Below are 19,643 nucleotides of genomic sequence, written 5' to 3'. Positions count from 1 at the left end.
ATTCAGGGGATTACTCTATGCTAAATACTGTGTTTGGTGTGGGGAAAAATGCTGAACTAGACCCAGCCTTTGCCTTCAATGACTTTATAATACACCTCGAGTACGCAGGCACACTCGTTAATACTCATGGAGAAGTAAGGGTTCTAATAGAGTTTAGTAGATCCACAGAGGAGGGATAGCTCATTTCTACTCAGAGGGGAGTTGTAGCAGTGGCTGCAGATTTAGGTGGGCTTCCCTGGGGGCTCAGACAATAAAGAATCTGCCTGCACTCTAGGATTCGCAGGTTCCATTCCAGGGTTGAGAATATTCCCTGGAGAAGGGTAAGGCTACTCACTCCAGTGTTCCTGCCTGGAGAATTCCATGGGCAGAGGAGCCTGGTGGGCTACAGTCCAATTCAGTTCAGTTCAGTCACTCAGTCGTGTCTGACTCTGTGACCCCATGAATCGCAGCCTGCCAGGCCTCACTGTCCAACACCAACACCCAGAGTTTACCCAAACTCATGTCCGTCGAGTCAGTGATGCCATCCAGCCATCTCATCCTCTGTCGTCCCATTCTCCTCCTGCCCCCAATCCTTCCCAGCATCAGGGTCTTTTCCAATGAGTCAACTCTTCGCATGAGGTGGCCAAAGTGTTGGAGTTTCAGCTTCAACATCAGTCCTTCCAATGAACAGCCAGGACTGATCTCCTTTAGGATAGACTGGTTGGATCTCCTTGCAGTCCAAGGGACTCCCAAGAGTCTTCTCCAACACCACAGTTCAAAAGCATCAATTCTTCAGCACTCAGCTTTCTTCACAGTCCAACTCTCATATCCATACATGACTATTGGAAAAACCATAGCCTTGACTAGATGGACCTTTGTTGGCAAAGTAATGTCTCTGCTTTTTAATGTGCTATCTAGGTTGGTCATAACTTTCCTTCCAAGGAGCAAGCATCTTTTAATTTCATGGCTGCAATCACCATCTGCAGTGATTTTGAAGCCCCCAAAAATAAAGTCAGCCACTGTTTCCACTGTTACCCCATCTATTTGCCATGAAGTGATGGGACCAGATGCCATGATCTTAGTTTTCTGAATGTTGAGATTTAAGCCAACTTTTTCACTCTCTTTTTCCACTTTCATCAAGAGGCTTTTTAGTTCCTCTTCATTTTCTGCCATAAGGGTGGTGTCATCTGCATATCTAAGGTTATTGATATTTCTCCCGGCAATCTTGATTCCAGCTTGTGCTTCTTCCAGCCCAGCGTTTCTCATGATGTACTCTGCATATAAGTTAAATAAGCAGGGTGACAATATACAGCCTTGATGTACTCCTTTTCCTATTTGGAACCAGATGGGGTTGCAAAGAGTCAGACACAACTGAGTTACTAACATCTCCTAACACACTAGAGGGTGGTGATGCTACAACTCAGACTTGAAGGATAAGGAGGAGTCAGATGGGCAGAGAAGAGATGAAGTGGGGATGGGGAAAAGAGTCAGGGTTCACGCTAAGAAAATAGGTCTGGAAGCCATGGAAAGTGCCACGCACGTGGAAACTATAAGAGATAAGTCTGGACACACAGATGTGACCAAGTTATAAAAACCTCATTTGTTAAAGAGCTTGCAGCAAGAGTTCAGTGAAGAATTCTAAGTAGGTGGGTAACATGATCAGATTGTATTTCAGAAGGTTCATTCTGGCAGCTGCACAAAACAGTGGTGTTTCAAGCTTACTGGGCAGTGACCCCTTTTTAAAAAGAACTATTTTTAATTGGAGGATAATTGCTTTAGTGTTGTGTTAGTTTCTGCTGTACAACGGCAGGCCCCTTCCCACCCCTCTAGGTCATCACAGAAGTCATCACCGGAGTGAGTTCCCTGTGTTATACAGCAGCTTCCCACTAGTTATCTACTTTACATATGGTAATGTATATGTTTCAATGCTACACTCTCAGTTCATCCCATCCTCTCCTTCCCCTACTGTGTCTACAACTCTGTTCTCTATGTCTGCATCTCTATTCCTGCCCTGCAAATAGGTTCATCAGTACCATTTTTCTAGATTCCGTATATATGCATTTACTATATAATATTTATTTTTCTGTTTCTTACTTCACTCTGTAAAACAGGCCCTAGGTTCATATACCTCAGTTCAACTGACTCATATTCTTTCCTTTTTATGGCTGAGTAATATTCCATTGTATATATGTACCACAACTTCTACTTTATTCATTCATCTGTTGATGGACATCTAGGTTGCCTCCATATCCTAGCTATTGTAAATAGTACTGCAATGAACATTGGGGTACATGTGTCTTCTTCAATTCTGGTTTTCTCAGGATATATGCCTAGTAGTGGGATTGCTGGGTCATAATGTCACTTTTATTCCTAGTATTTTAAGGAATCTCCATACGTTCTCCATAGTGGCTGTAACAATTTACACTCCCACCAACAGTGCAAAAGACTTCGCTTTTCTCCACATCTTCTCCAGCATTTATTTGTAGATTATTTGATGATAGCCATTCTGAACAGTGTTAGGTGATACATCATTGTACTTTTGATGTGCATTTCTCTAATAATGAGTGATGTTGAGCATCTTTTCTTTTTTTTTTTTAAAAAACATATTTATTCATTTGGCTGCACTGGTTCTTAGGTGCAGCGTGTGGGATCTAGTTCCCTGACCTGGGGTTGAACCTGAGCCCCCTGCATTGGAAGCGCAGAGTCCCAGCCACTGGACCACCAGGGAAGCCCCGCATCTTTTCATGTATTATTGGTCATCTGTGTGATTTCTTTGGAGAAATGTCTGTTTAGGTCTTCTCATTTTTTGATTAGGTTGCTTGTGTTTCTGATATTGAGCTGCATGAGTTGCTTATATATTTCAGATTAATCCTTTGTCCATTGCTTTGCTATTATTTTCTCCCATTCTGAGGGTTGTCTTTTCATTTTGTTTATAGTTTCCTTTGCTGTGCAAAAGCTTTTAAGTTTAATTAGGTCCTATTTACTTATTTTTGTTTTTATTTCTGTCACTTTATGAGGTGGGTCAAAGAGGATCTTGCTGATATTTATTGACAGTGACTCAATTTCACATGGTGATCTGGTACCTACATATAGATGTGTTTGTTTAAATATGTATAATATTTATCCCAAGTATCATTCTATTTCACATTCTATTCTATTAAAAAAACCTTATTAGGATTTTCTACATATTCAGTTATGTTTCCTTCAAATAATGACAGCTTTATTTCATTTCTAAAGTTTATACTTTGCCAGGAGCCAGCTCACGAGATCCCACCCATGACAAGGTCATGAGGAGAAGGCCCGACAAGCAAGGCAACTCAAGCCTCAGGGATTTCGAAAAGCTGCATCGGCGCTCACCTTAAAGATGATATCTATCTTTCTGATGCTTGCTATAATAGACCACTCCCTAATTTCTGTGACTTAGGCAGAAGGCCTTCCCTGATCTTTTCCCAAACAGATCAATTTAAAACTTTAATTGACATGCCCCCCAAACAGTGGCACCCTATAAGATTATCCATGATAAAAAGAGTATTTTAATCTAAACTCCTCTTGCTAGCATATTAGTTTGTTTGATAAATGTGCCTATGCCTTTAGAGCTAATGTGCATGACTGCTCCTCAACAATAAACAGCATTGAGAGCTTGAACGCACAAAAAGTCCCAATGGGCGCAGAATGACTCTCCTTCCTGGGGGAGAAAGCCTATTGGAAAACATAAAAAATATTACTTTATGAAACTGTTATTCAGTCTATATTTACTTGCTATGTTTTTTGCTCTTATGTACTGAACCTGTATAATAAAAGTATAATAGTTAGAGACTTATATAAATAAAGGTTTAGCCTTAATATAAAAATAATAAGACAATTGTTAACCTAGCTGGTGATTTTTGCTAAAGAACTGACCTTTGTGCTACATTGTTTCAGCTTGCTGTACCATGACTTTATGGGACCGCATTCTTTTCTGTTAGGCTCAAGGCATAAGATAGATTACAAAAAACAGGTTTTACTTTGAAACTTTGAGTTAATGAATCCTTTCTTTGTCATAATCTACTGTGCCTGTATTCTTTAAAAAATGTAGCTCTGGTACGTTCTGTGCCTGATACAAAAATACTTTTAGAAAAAGTGTTCTGGCTGATCAACTCTTATCAATAACGAGTCATAAGATGTTAGCAGGCCTCCAGGCCAGAAGATGATGTAAACAACATGAGACTTTTGTAAACAACATGAGACTTTTGTAAACAAGATATACAAAAAAGTATCCTGGTTTTGATAAAGGCCCAAAACTGCTGACCCATTGAGCTAATTTGGCATGACTCCACATTTTACATTTTCCTCTATGTACAACTTAACATATAAAAAGCTCCCTTTGAAAAATAAGGCTCAGATGCTGTTTCACACCTGCCTAGTCTCGCTGTGTCTTCTCTTCTCTTCGCCGACGCCGTCCATCCTGAGGGAACCCCTGGACCAGCTGGAGCAGGACTCCGGCAATACTTTATTTTTTCCCCTGCCTTAGTGCACTGGCTAGGATCTCCAATATAGTATTAACTAAATGTTGTGATGGTGGCTATTTCATTTTTTTTTTTTTAGTTAAAAGTGATTTTTATTTGTCCACGTTCTCTTCTAGTCCTTGTGCATATGTGTATATAATTTTTAAAAGTCATAGAATGGGAATAGTTATATCACTTTTTATATAGATACATGGCATATGTATATAGGTATCTAATATATATATGATATGATTTTACAAACCACATTTTGTTTTGCTTACTTAAAGTTATCACCAATATTTTTTCATTTGGTATATAATCTTTTTCATAATCATGGATGCTTAATATTTCAAAGTTCTAAGAGCTTTCCGTTTTATAACTCATTCAATCCTCACAGCAAGTCTATAAAATTGCCTTTATTTTCTATATTTTAAATTTTTCACTATTTCATTGGTATTTACTATCATCTTTATTATTGCCTACCATCCACTTTTATAAGGTTTGATTTAATATTCTTTTTTTTTGTTTCAATTTTTTTATTTTTTAAAATTTTAATTGGAGGCTAATTACTTTACAATATTGTGGTGGTTTTGCCATACATTCACATGAATCAGCCATGGTACATGTGTTCCCCATCCTGACCCTCCCTCCCAGCTCCCTCCCCATCCCATCTCTCAGGGTCATCCCAGTGCACCAGCCCTGAGCACCCTGCCTCATGCATCGAACCTGGACTGGAGATCTATTTCATATATGTTAATATACATGTTTCAATGCTATTCTCTCAAATCATCCCACCCTCACCTTCTCCCACAGAGTCCAACAGTCTGTTCTTTACATCTGTGTCTCTTTTGCTGTCTTGCATATAGGGTCATCGTTACCATCTTTCTAAATTCCATATATACACATTAATATACTGTATTGGTGTTTTTCTTTCTGACTTACTTCCCTCTGTATAGTAGGCTCCAGTTTCATCTACCTCATTGGAACTGATTCATATGCATCCTTTTTAATAGCTGAGTAATATTCCATTGTGTACATGTACCACAGCTTTCTTATCCATTTGTCTACCGATGAACATCTAAGTTGCTTCCATGTCCTGGCTATTGTAAACAGTGCTGCGATGAACATTGGGGTACACGTGTCTCTTTCAATTTTAGTTTCCTTGGTGTGTATGCCCAGCAGTGGGATTGCTGGGTCATATGGCAGTTCTATTTCCAGTTCTATTTCCACACTGTTCTCCATAGTGGCTGTACTAGTTTGCATTCCCATCAACAGTGGAAGAGGGTTCCCTTTTTTCTGCACCATCTCCAGCATTTATTGTTTGTAGACTTTTTGCTAGCAGCCATTTTGACCGGCGTGAGATTGTACCTCATTGTTGTTTTGATTTGCATTTCTCTGATACTGAGTGATGTTGAGAATCTTTTCATGTGTTTGTTAGCCATCTGTATGTCTTCTTTGGAGAAATGTCTGTTTAGTTCTTTGGCCCATTTTTTGACTGGGTCATTTATTTTCCTGTAATTGAGCTGCAGGTGTTGCTTGTGTATTTTTGAGATTAATTCTTTGTCAGTTGCTTCATTTGCTATTATTTTCTCCCATTCTGAAGGCTGTCATTTCACCTTCTTTATAGTTTCCTTCATTGTCAAAAGCTTTTAAGTTTAATTAGGTCCCATTTGTTTATTTTGGCTTTTATCTCCATTACTCTGGGAGGTGGGTCATAGAGGATCCTGCGTGATTTATGTCAGAGAGTGTTTTACCTACGTTTTCCTCTAGGAGTTTTATGGTTTCTGGTCTTACATTTAGATCTTTAATCCATTTTGAGTTTATTTTTGTGTATGGTGTTAGAAAGTGTTCTAGTTTCATTCTTTTACAAGTGGTTGACCAGTTTTCCCAGCACAACTTGTTAAAGAGATTGTCTTTTCTCCATTGTATATTCTTGCCTCCTTTGTCAAAGATAAGGTGTCCATATGTGCGTGGATTTATCTCTGGGCTTTCTATTTTGTTCCATTGATCTATATTTCTGTCTTTGTGCCAGTACCATACTGTCTTGATGACTGTTGCTATGTAGTATAGCCTGAAGTCAGGCAGGTTGACTCCTACAGTTCCATTCCTCTTTCTCAAGATTGCTTTGGCTATTCGAGGTTTTTTTGTAATTCCATACAAATCGTGAAATTATTTGTTCTAATTCTCTGAAAAATACTGTTGGCAGCTTGATAGGGATTGCATTGAATCTACAGATTGCTTTGGGTAGTATACTCATTGTCACTATATTGATTCTTCTGATCCATGAACATGGTATATTTCTCCATCTATTTGTGTCATCTTTGATTTCCTTCATCAGTGTTTTATAGTTTTCTATATATAGGTCTTTTGTTTCTTTAGGTAGATTTATTCCTAACTATTTTCTTTTCGTTGCAATGGAGAATGGAATTGTTTCCTTAATTTCTGGCTATTTCATTTCTAAAAACTGGGTTGTGACTCTTTCAACTGACTTCATGATCAATTAATGCATTGCAACCTGTAATTTTTAAAAATAATGGTGTATAGCTTAATCAGACTGCCGTCTATGGGGTCGCAGCTTAATCAGAAAGGACAGGACCAAAAGCAAGGGAATAATGAATTTGCCATTTTACCAACCCAGAAAAGAAACGAAAAGAATCTGAGTTATTCAGAAGCAATAAGGATGAAGAGAAGGAGGACATGGCAACTCACTCCAGTATTCTTGCCCAGAGAATCCCAAGGACAGAGGAGGCTGGTGGGCTACAATTTCATGGGGTCACACAGAGTTGGACATGACTTAAAGTGACTTACCATGCATGCATACAAGGATGAAGAGAAGAGGCTATATTTGAAAAAAAATTATTAGAAGAAAAAATTCACTCACTTTAACTCAGATGAGTAAAGAAGGAAGAATCTATAACACTCACTGAGCTCTGGCTACTACCATGTGGCTGTCAGACCATTTATTGAGGCAAGAAACAAAAAGCCAACAGCCCATTCATTTGGGACTTGCAGACAGAAGGAGGAATCCACCTTTTCATCTAGACTCTGTCCTGTTATCCAAGTAGCATTACCACTGCCAGGACAGGGGCTGGCACTGTCCTTCTAAACATCTTATGTCATAATGCTTCAATAGCTTCTCATCACACCCAATGTGAAATCAAGGTCCTTACAATGGCCCATAAGGCTATATTTTTTGTCCCCCTGCTTACTTCCATGACCTCATTTTACACTACACTCCCACTTGATTTTTCCACTCTGATCTCGCAAGTCTGCTGTTTTTCAAAACTGTCAAGCAATCATTCATTGAGTAAAGGCATTCATATTTGCTTTTCCTTCTGACTGGAATGCTTTCTCCTAAGGAACCATTAGAGCTTTGACTTTCTTCAGAACTCTGTACATGACCTAATTAGCAAAGCTTTCCTGACTAATGTTAATATATAAAACAGTTTCCCCCAACCCTCAGTACTGTCATCCTTACTCTGCTTTATTCATCTCCATGGCACTTAATTGTCATTGATGTATATATGTCTGTGGTTAACTCCCCTGACTGTAATGTAAGGTCTATGAGGCTAGGGACTTTGGTTACTTGATTTAGCTCCCATATCCAGAATAGTGTCTACCACGTAAGAGGTTTTCAACAGATATTTGTTGAACTGAATATTTACCCTGGGCCATCTCCCACAGCCCTTTGATGAACCCAGATCATTTCCCTTGATCCAAAGGGATCTGTCTCTCTGTCTCAGATTCTCAGTTGTCCTCAACCTGGTTCATCTTGCCCAATTATGATATAATGATCTTGAAGATCTGGCAGGGTTTCATATCTACTAGAAGGTTCTAATCCTTAGGCCTTAGTTTCTTATCTTAGGGATTTTTCTTTTGGTAACTTTTTATTTTGCTATAATTCAAAACTTACAGAAAAGTTAAAAGAATAGTACAAAGAATTCCCATATATTCCTTATATAGATTAACTGTTCACATTTTGCCTCTTTTGATTTAGTGTTTCTCTTACTCTAAGATGTCAGTTATATACACTATTCTATATTACCTTAAGTACGTGAGCATTTCCTAAAAAACAGGGATATTTTACAACCACACTAAAATGATTGAAATCAGGGAATTAAATATTAATACAGTGCTATTATCCAATTTACATTCTATATTCAAGTACTGTCTATTAACAATGTCATTTATAGCCATATTTTTTTTCAGTCTAGGATCCAAGCCAGGATATTGCATTGCCTTTGATCATATCTCTTTAGTCTCTTTATCTGAGAAAGTTCCTCAGTTTTCTTCCATGACAGACACTGTTGAAGAATATGGGCCAGTTTATTTTACAGAATGTTCACCAGTTTGAGCAGTCTTGGTGTATCTATCCATAGTCAGAGTTCAGTTCGGTTCAGTCGCTCGGTTGTGTCTGACTCTTTGCGACCCCATGAACCGCAGCACGTCAGGTCTCTCTGTCCAACACCAACTCCCAGAGCCTACCCAAACTCATGTCCATTGAGTCGGTGATGCCATCCAACCATCTTATCCTCTATCGTCCCCTTCTCCTCCTGCCCTCAACCTTTCCCAGCATCAGGGTCTTTTCAAATGAGTCAGCTCTTTGCATGAGGTGGCCAAAGTGTTGGAGTTTCAGCTTTAACATCAGAGCTTCCAACTGCAGTGATTTTGGAGCCCCCAAAATTAAGGTCTCTCACTGTTTCCACTGTTGCCCCATCTATTTGCCATGAAGTGATGGGACCAGATGCCATGATCTTAGTTTTCTGAATGTTAAGCTTTAAGCCAACTTTTTCACTCTCCTCTTGCACTTTCATCAAGAGGCTCTTTAGTTCTTCTTCACTTTCTGCCACAAGGGTGGTGTCATCTGCATATCTGAGGTTATTGACATTTCTCCCGGTAATCTTGATTCCAGCTTGTGCTTCATCCAGCCCAGCATTTCTCATGATGTACTCTGCATATAAGTTAAATAAGCGGGGTAACAATATACAGCCTTGACATACTCCTTTTCCTATTTGGAACCAGTCTGTTGTTCCATGTCAAGTTCTAACTGTTGCTTCCTGACCTGCATACAGATTTCTCAAGAGGCAGGTCAGGTGGTCTGGTATTCTCATCTCTTTCAGAATATTCCACAGTTTTTTGTGATCCACATAGTCAAAGGCTTTGGCATAGTCAATAAAGCAGAAATAGATGTTTTTCTGGAACTCTCTTGCTTTTTCGATGATCCAGCGGATGTTGGCAATTTGATCTCTGGTTCCTCTGCCTCCTCTAAAACCAGCTTGAACATCTGGAAGTTCACGGTTCATGTATTGCTGAAGCCTGGCTTGAAGAATTTTGAGCGTTACTTTACTAGTGTATGAGATGAGTGCAATTGTGCGGTAGTTTGAGCATTCCTTGGCATTGCCTTTCTTTGGGATTGGAATGAAAACTTACCTTTTCCAGTCCTGCGGCCACTGCTGAGTTTTCCAAATTTGCTGACATATTGAGTGTAGCACTTTCATAGCATCATCTTTGAGGATTTGAAATAGCTCAACTGGAATTCCATCACCTCTACTAGCTTTGTTGTAGTCAGAGTAAGGTTATGCATTTTGGAAGGAATAGCTCCGAAGCAAGGCTGTATACTTCTCCATGTACCACACCAGAAGGCACAGGTTTGTGCTAATATTGATGATAAATCGGTCACCTAGTTAATATGGTGTCTACAAGGTTTTTCAGTATAATGACACCATTTTTCTCTTTACAACTAATAAGTAATTTGTATAAGGTGTTTTGAAACTATGTAAATATTGTTTTTAAAGAAATCTTCACCTACTAGTTTTTGCAACCATTGGTGATTCTTGCCTAAATCAATTATTACTACAACGGTTGCAAAGTAATAACTTTCTAATCTCATCATTTCTCCTATATAGATTAGCTGGTATTCTCCTGTAAGGAAGAGCTCTTTCTCCCTAGTTTATTTATTCACATATATTTTTATGTGGATCAACTCACAGACTTTTATTTCATTCAATGGCTTGTAATCCACACCATCATTATCTTGATGCTCAAATATGCCTAGATTTGTCTAATGGGAATCCGTTCAAATTGGCTCCTGTGCTGTTTTGACAGGTGCCATTATTCTTCAAGCACTTATTCACTATCCGACATAAGATATTCTGGGCTCATTTTGAACTTTCCTCACTCCAGTACTCTTGCCTGGAAAATCTCGGACGGGGGAGCCTGGTGGGCTGCAGTCCATGGGGTCGCAAAGAGTCGGACACAACTAAGCGACTTCATTTTCACTTTTCACTTTCATTCATTGGAGAAGGAAACGGCAACCCATTCCAGTGTTCCTGCCTGGAGAATCCCAGGGATGGCAGAGCCTGGTGGGCTGCCGTCTATGGGGTCGCACAGAATCGGACATGACTGAAGCGACTTAGCAGCAGCAGCAGCAACTCAGTCCTGGAATCAGCCATTTCACTAAGGTGCTTTGGGTCCCTTTCATGGAGAAGAGTATTCAGAAATCAGCAATTAAGGATGCTCATTGCTATTGATGTGCCATTGCTTCTAATTCCTCTCAGCACACAGAACTAGGAAATTTATGTTTGTATGGATATATACACCATATACATATGATCTACCTATCTATTCCATGTGTCCAAAAACCTCTAATTCCAATCCAATAACACAAAATACATTCTAATCTTTCTCCTCTATATTTGTAATATCCCTTCTCTTAACATTGAGAAACCTGGTTGCCATTATCTTCAATATACTGATTCATTTGCTCAGTTTTAGAGCACACAGAAAGTAGTTTCCGAACTGCTAAACCATAGCACTGTAAAAATATAACTTTACTAGCTAGAATTCAATATTTTTGTTAATAGTAAGGAGTTTTTATTCACTTTTACACCTTACATTCTTCATATGAGCTGGAGAGAATTCCTAAATAATTTTAATACAATAAATATTATCTCTAGTTTAAGAAAGTGAATAATTTTAGAAACCTTTCAAATGAAGAATTTATATTTATACTAGAACTAAAGCTTTGAACATTTTAGTCTTGAAATTTAATTTTAATTATTCAGAGTTATGTTAAAATTAAATTTATTTGGCTCTTACCCTGGCATCAGGATTATCATCAAATTGTGTTCTAATAAATGTATCAAAAGAATCCCAGTGATTTTCAGTTAGATTTCCACCTAAAGACCATAAGTAACAGAATACAAAGGTCTGACACAGAACAGTGTTCAATTTTGTTTGCTCCTGAAAGAACAAAGAGAAAAACTTTTAATATTTTATGTTAGCATAAAAAGAATCCTAAGTTGCAAAGTCTAAAGACTGTTTTCTCTTGTTTAGACTTATGTATTTTTAAAGGGGCACGATGCATGTTTCTTATATTTCATTCAATAGTGCACCAAGTGATGTTTTACAGTGGCATACATTTAAATACTCTGATGAGAAAATGAATGGCAAGAAGCATGGAAAACAAGAGTTCAGGGGTGTCTTTCAACTATTATAACTATGTCTATGCTTGTATGAAGTTATTTAAGTAGACACGCACTGGGAATATGTTACAGACTCTAAGGAAATTTAAACATTGAGTAGAGGAGTAAATTATAGTGTAAAATTCCTTCCAATTTGAGATTCTACAAATCTACTCACATTCATTAGTCCCCTAAAAACTTAACTTGAAAATCAAATAACTGTATGACAGAAAGTTTGGAACTGTTTATTTGCAAAGAATCTATATGATAATCACATTTTCCTAGCTTTACAGCGGTAAGAAAACTCTTCCTACCATTGCCAAATTAACTCCATCTTTCCCAAGTATTAAAGACTCCAATAAACAACAGAGTGTAGTAACTTTGCTGATGTCCACTTGTGGAATTGCTTGGTGGCATTTTTTATTGATAAAATTTAAACCATCATCAACATAACGCTGGAAAAGATTCAATATATATTCTTGAGTTTCTTCACTCAGCTGAAAATCAAACAAACAATATTTTAGCAAGACCAGATAAAATATATAATTAAGTTTAAAAATAGTTGGTTCAATCTTGTATATTACATTATATCCTGTGACTTTTAGACTAAAGGATATAAGCATCACATGATATGAAACAAGTTACATTAAAAAAAAAAAAGACGTTCTGTGGGAAGACTCTGGGTCATTGATAAGTGATCTTGATCTGGTAGTTGGTATATAGGTGTTTTGGGTCAGGAAGATCCCCTGGAGGAGGGTATGGCAACCAGCTCCAGTATTCTTGCTTGGAGAATCCCATGGACAGAGGAGCTTGGCAGGCTATAGTCCATAGGGTCACAAAGAGTCGGACATGACTGAAGCTACTGAGTACAAGCGTGTACACACACACACACACACACACACACACACACACACACAACACACACACATATTTATTTTATAATCATTTGTTAAACTGTCAACATGTATTTCATACAGTCTTCTATACTGATGATTATCTTTCATAATTAAGAACAATGAAAAAAGTATAAAAAGAAGCATTTTAAATATTTATTCAAGGTAAAGGACTAATTACCAAAGATTTAAAAAAGAATGTTGCCCCTCTCACCACTTTTATTAACATTGTACTGAAAGTCTTAGCTAACATGATAGGACAATAAAAGGGGAAAAAAGTATACAGATTGAGAAGAAAGAAAAAAAATTGTCTTTACAATTATCCATATAAAAAAATCCCAAAGAACTGAAACAAAATTCCTGAAACTAGTAAGTAGTTATAGTAAAGTTGTAGGATACAAGATATATATTCAAAAGTCAATTGCTTTTTTATATATCAACAATGAATAATTAGAATTTGAAACTGAAAATACAAAATCATTTAATTAGCATCAAAAATATAAGATAGGCATATTTTAAACAAAATATTTCCAAGAGGAAATGTGAGGAAAACAACACAATTCTAATGAAAGCAAACAAAGAACATCTAAGTAAATGGAGAGATTGTGCATGGATAGAAAGACTCAATATTGTGAAGATGTTAGTTATTACTAACTTGATCTATAGATCTGATGCAATCTGAATCAAAATCCCAGTAATTTACTTTGGGGAGAGCAACAAAGTGAATCTTACATTTATAAGGAAAGGGAAAAGGCCCAGAATAGTGAACACAATATTGGAGAACAAAGTAGAAGAACTGACACTACCTGACAAGACTCACTGTAAAGCTACAGTAATTGACAGTGTGATATTGGCAAAAAAATCAGACAAATAGGTTAATGGTGTTAGAGCCCATAAATAGACTCATACAAATATCATAACCTGATCTTTCACAAAGGGACAAAAGCAATCCAGTGGAGAAGGGATGGTGTTTTCAACAATGGTGCTGGAATTGGGCATCTGTATGCCAAAGAGAGACAGAGAGAATCCAGACATTGATACTATGGCTTTCAGGAAAAGTAACTCAAAATAGATCATAAACCTAAACGTAAAATGCATAGCCATCAACTCATAGAAGGTAACAGAGGGAAATATTTATTTAGGTGACTTTCGATTTGGAAATAAGTTTTAAGATATAACACCGAAAGGACAAACCGTGGAAGAAAAGTTAGACCACTGAAATTAAAAATGTGTGTGCTGTGAAAGATATTGTTTGAAAAAAAATGAAAATAAAGGCGGACTTGGAGAAAATACTTGCAAAATACATATAAAGAACCTGTATCCAAAATATATAAAGAACTCCCAAAATTCAGTAACAAGGAAACATACAAGCCAATAATAAGTAGGCAAAAGATGTGGACACCTCATCAAAGAAGATATATAGATGGCAAATAAACATATGAAAAGACACTCAACATCTTATATAAGAAAACTGCTCACTGAAAGCAAAATGAGCTACAAATACATATGAGTTGTGTTAGTTACTCAGTTGTGTCTGACTCTTTGTGACCCCAAGGACTGTACCCCACCAGGCTCCTCTGTCCATGGGATTGTCCAGGCAAGAATATTGGAGTGGATTACCATTACCTTCATATTAGAATGGCTAAAATCTAAAACACTACACCACTACATGCTGGTGAGGATGTGGAATAACAAAGAACTTCTGTTTATTGCGGGTAGGAATGCATAATGGTACAGCCACTTTGGAAGAGAGATGAGCAGTTTCTGCACAGTTTCACCATATGATTGAGAAATCACAGCCCTAGCTATTTATCCATATGAGCTGAAATCTTATGTCTACACAAAAACCTGTATATGAATGTTTACATGAGCTTTATTAGTAATTGCCAAAACTTGAAAACTTTGAGATGTCTTTCAGTAGATGAGTGGATAAACTTGGTAAATGCATACAGTAACACTGAGTACTATTCAGTACCAAAAAATGAGCTATCAAGCCACAGAAAGACATGGAGGAACTGTAAATGCATATTACTAAGTGAAAGAAGTCAATCTGGAAAAGCTATAGACCATATAATTCCAACTATGATGTTCTAGAAAAGGCTAAACTATAGAGACAGGGAAATCAGTAATGTCAGCGGTTGGGAGAGGGTGTGGATGGACAAACAGGTGGAGCACAGATTTCTTGGGCAGTGAAACTATTCTGCATGATACATGATATATTCATTTATCAAAATTCATAAAACTGCACAACACAAAGAGTGAATCATAATGTAAACCATGGACTTTAGTTCATAAGAATGTATCCATATTGGTTCATCAATTTTAACAAATGTACCCACATAAATGTGCTTAGTCACTTAGTCTTGTCTGACTCTTTGCAACCCTATGGACTATAGTCCACCAGGCTCCTCTGTCCATGGAATCCTCCAGGCAAAAATACTGGAGTACGTAGCCATTCCCTTCTCCAGGGTATCTTCCTGACTCAGGGATCAAACTGGTGTCTGCTGGCAGATTCTTTTCCATCTGAGCCACCAGGGAAGCCCACCCACACCAAAGAAAAATGCTAATAAAAGTGGGGACTATGTTTGGAGGAGAGAAAGCATATGCTAACTCTCTGTACTTTTTGTTAAATTTTTCTATAAACCTAAAACTGTTCTGGATAATAAAATCTATTTAAAAAGTAAATTCAGAAGTGTATCTCATGACAGCCCATGATAGTCTCAATTCTGAGAATTACCTTCTTTAACAAGGTTTTCTGTTCATTTGCTGTACACCTGAAACAAATATTGTAAATCACAATATTGTGAATCAACTATACTCCAGTAAAAATTTCAAAAAAATAAGGTACTCTAAAATGGTATAGATGAACCTATTTGCAAAGCAGAAATAGAGACATGAACATAGAGAACAAACATATGGATACCAAGGTGGGGAGCGAGTATGGGATGGATTGGGAGATTGGGATTGACATGTATACACTAGTACGTATAAAATAGATAGCTAATGAGAATAGACTGTATAGCACATGGAACTCTACTCAATGCTCTATAGTGAGCTAAATGGAAAGGAAATTCAAGTAAGAGGGGATATATGTATATGAGTGGCTAATTCACTTTGCTGTATAGCAGAAACTAACACAACATTGTAAAGCAACTGTACTCCAACAAAAAATGTCAATTATACCTCCATAAAGGTGTTTTTTAAGAAGCTGATTATGGGGAAAAAAGTAAGGTGCCCTGAGAGTAGGTCACAATATTCTTAAAATCTTGATGCCTAAGAGTGAGGAAAACAATAGTTCTCTGACTCATCTTTGGAGGGGGAGAGGCAGAAAGATGGCTTTCTCAGAATGGTGATTGAGATGAGAAGGGGAAAAACATTTAAAAAGATTGTTTATTAAGTTAAGTGGAGTGGGCTGTCATTTCCTTCTCCAGGGGATCTCCCCAACCCAGGGATCAAATCAGAGTCTCTTGCATCTCTTGCACCGGCAGGCAGATTCTTTACCACTGAGCCATGTGGGAAGCCCTTATTAAGTTAAGGTAAAGAGAAATCCCACTTTAGAATGGAGAGGATACAGAAGATAATATGGAACTGCGTTGTTCTGAATAATAATATAAAAGTTTTTCTTCACTTTGGATGGAATCCTACCTCTGAGGTTAGAATGCGTCTTAGATAAGGGGCCTAAGATTGAGTCAAAGCTATGGTTTTTCCAGTAGTCATGTATGGATGTGAGATTGGGCCATAAAGAGAACTGAGCACTGAAGAATTGATGCTTTTGAACTGTGGTGCTGGAAGACTCTTGAGCATCTCTTGGGTAATGAGATCAAACCAGTGAATCCTAAAGGAAATCAACCCTGAATATTCACTGGAAGGACTGGTGCTGAAGCTGAAGCTCCAATACTTTGGCTACCTGATGTGAAGAGGCTGACTCATTGGAAAAGACCCTGATGCTGGGAAAGATTGAGGGCAAGAGGAGAAGAGGGCAACAGAGGATGAGATGGTTGGATGGCATCACTGACTCAATGGACATGAGTTTGAGCAAACTCTGTGAGATAATGAAGGACAGGGAAGGCTGGTGTGCTGTAGTTCATGGGGTCGCAAAGAGTCAGACATGACTTAGCGGCTGAACAACAGCAACAACAAGGCTGAGTGGGAAGCTAAACTGGTTTTTTCTTCCTTCTGGCTCTCAGAGGCATTGTTGTTGTTGTGTAGTTGTTAAGTCCTGTCCAACTCTTTTGTGTCCCCATGGACTGTAGCCTGCCAGGCTCCTCTGTCCATGGGACTTCCCAGGCAAGAATACTGGAATTCCTTCTAGATGGAATCTTCTTGACTCAGGGATCAAACCAGAGTCGCTTGTGTATCAAGCATTGGCAGGTGGATTGTTTACCACTGAGCCACCAGGGAAGCCCCTCAGCGGCATTAGGGGCTTCTAAAATCTAAAAACAATGACCTGGCCTGGATTAAGTGTTCTTTTCCTTTGTTGTGCTTCCCCCTCATTAACTTAAGCCTTCTGCAGGTCTTTTTTTTTTTTAAATGCCCTTCCTTGTTTTACCTGTGTTTGGGGAAACTAAAGGAAGGGTTTCTGTTTATATCTGAGAGAACCCATTTGGGGTAGGGGAGGAGTAAGGCAGGATAGGCCAGAGTGACTAGGCGGGCTGGTGGGCTGAGTTAACAAATAATGAAGACAGCTATGGGGAGTATACAGCCTCCTTGGAGGATCCCAAGAATTCAAGGGAGACGGCCAGATACAACACTGGGATTCCCTTCATCAAGCACAGTGAGGTCTTAACCAGCTGTTATCTGGGCTCTCGAGAGAAGGGTGAACCCTGACAGATGGAAAGGGTGGGGAGTGTCCAATTGTGCTTACTTTTTTAGAAATACTCTGCATCCAGGTTTTAACATAAGGCATCCACTTCAGTTCTTCAGGATCCACAAACACCATTCCACATCTACTGACTGTTGCAGGAGAGGCAACCTTTAGATCTTGCACCTAAAATTTTAAAAAGTTGAATAAGAAATGGCTAACATGACACTTCCTTGTCCCTCCCAGTCCAATGCTAATAAATCACGCATTTAAAGTTTAAGGTAACATACTGTTAGGTTTTGCATGCAAGAGAGTGGGAGAACTATAAGTGATTTAAAATGGAGAAGGAAAGTTAAATGAGGCATGAGGAGAAATATACTTATATATATATAAGTACAGAAGGATACTGGAGAAGGAGATGGCAACCCACTCCAGTATCAGTATTCTTGCCTGGAGAATCCCATGGACAGAGGAGCCTGGCAGGCTCCAGTCCATGAGGTGGCACAGAGTTGGAAAATGACTCAAGTGACTTAGCAGCAGCATAGAAGGATGCTGTCAAATTCTTATGGGAAGGTGTACATAGTTATTCTCTTCTTTTTCCTTCTTACCTTTTTTATTCTTATATCCATTGCATAGCCTAGTACCTAGGACACAGTAGCTATTCAATTAATGTTTGATGAATGAACACAGCAAGGGTGGTATCTTCTGTAATATTTTGTAAAGTGTATTTGACCCATATTCCTTTTCCAATCCCATTACTAAATAGTCCTACCACAGAGGGATGATTTATTCTTCTTAAATGGAACAATTATTTTTAACTTGGAAAGCATTTCAAATCATGTAAAGACACTAATATATGTAACTACCTCCAAAGGGAAAGAAACAAGTACTGGTGAAGACAGAATTTATTTTATTTCCCATTTATAGAGAGATAGGAACATTTGAGAGACTCTGGTTGTCAGAATGGAAAATCTATTATAAAAGGAAAATTTGATAAATATTTAGTGTATAAATGAAACACCATGGTAGGCCTTACAGATAATCAAAGATACATCAGTAAGAGAAAAAAAATTAATGATGTTATGCCAATCTAGCAAATGATTTCACTCCACACTAAGAAATATATATTTACCTCAAAAAGCATGTGGATTTGAGGTGTGAGTTTAATCCTCTCACTGTTAGCCAAACAAAGCATTTTGTTATCATCCAGCACCGTATTCATATTTTCAATCCAAAGAGCATCTACTGGCCCATCGCTGATGATCCATTTATGGTCTTCTGAAGTATCATTCACAGCCGCTCGGACACTTAGTGCCATTAAACCATCTTTCCATTCCAAGGTTACATTATTAACTTCACCATACAATTCACCCATTGTTATTGATTTAGGATTAAGAACATATGTTTTAACTGGTTGGTAAAAGGGATTGTCTACACCAAGTTTTTGCAAATTCCCTAAAGTTTCTGCTAGTACTTGGTAAACTGTGGTCTTGCCACCTCCTGTTGGCCCAACTAACATTACACCATGCCTTACTAGCATCGTTTCATAGAACTGTATCACTTTTTTAACCATACAAGCTTCAGGCTGAAGATTCTTTTTCTTCATGACATCTATAATTGTTGACTGCAATATACCATAATCATGTTCTGGAATTTGGACTCCAGGAAAAAGGTCAGATATGATTCCACTGGAAAAATAAAATAAAATCAATTAGGAACCACTGGCCACTGATATCCACCAATGTTACAATTAATTTTTGAAACATTACCAAGGGTCTTATTTGTCTCATTATCTTTTCTTCTAAACACACAGTGCTACATTATCTTATGTGTTATATCAGAATCTATCATTTCTCTAATTTTTGTATGATTTTGCTTGTTCCTTGTACCGTGGACCAATGTTCTTAAGTATATTGGGAGCTTTTTGAGATAGAGACTATTTCTTACATTTTTGTATTATACACAGTACGTGGCATAGTACCAAACATACAGGCAATGATTTTGTCCGTTTATTTTACAAATT

The 19,643-nt window shown here is 37.9% G+C and overlaps 1 protein-coding gene across 1 annotated transcript in view; it reads right to left on the bottom strand.

The window, feature by feature from the left end:
* DNAH6 (dynein axonemal heavy chain 6) overlaps window positions 1-19,643 on the bottom strand; it is a 281,257-nt gene that overhangs the window by 131,267 nt on the left and 130,347 nt on the right. The window contains exons 34-37 of the mRNA XM_081596922.1: window positions 18,753-19,308; window positions 17,684-17,806; window positions 12,241-12,423; window positions 11,562-11,705 (exon numbers count right to left, since the gene is read on the bottom strand). Coding sequence (XP_081453048.1) covers window positions 11,562-11,705; window positions 12,241-12,423; window positions 17,684-17,806; window positions 18,753-19,308 — 1,006 coding nt within the window. The remainder of the gene's footprint in view (window positions 1-11,561; window positions 11,706-12,240; window positions 12,424-17,683; window positions 17,807-18,752; window positions 19,309-19,643) is intronic.

This window comes from Giraffa tippelskirchi, chromosome 4 (assembly GCF_054371585.1).
Source record: "Giraffa tippelskirchi isolate mGirTip1 chromosome 4, T2T-mGirTip1v1.2.pri, whole genome shotgun sequence".
NCBI lineage: Eukaryota > Metazoa > Chordata > Mammalia > Artiodactyla > Giraffidae > Giraffa > Giraffa tippelskirchi.
The sequence above is the reverse complement of the archived record's forward strand: the minus strand, read 5'-3'. Positions and strand labels throughout refer to the sequence as shown.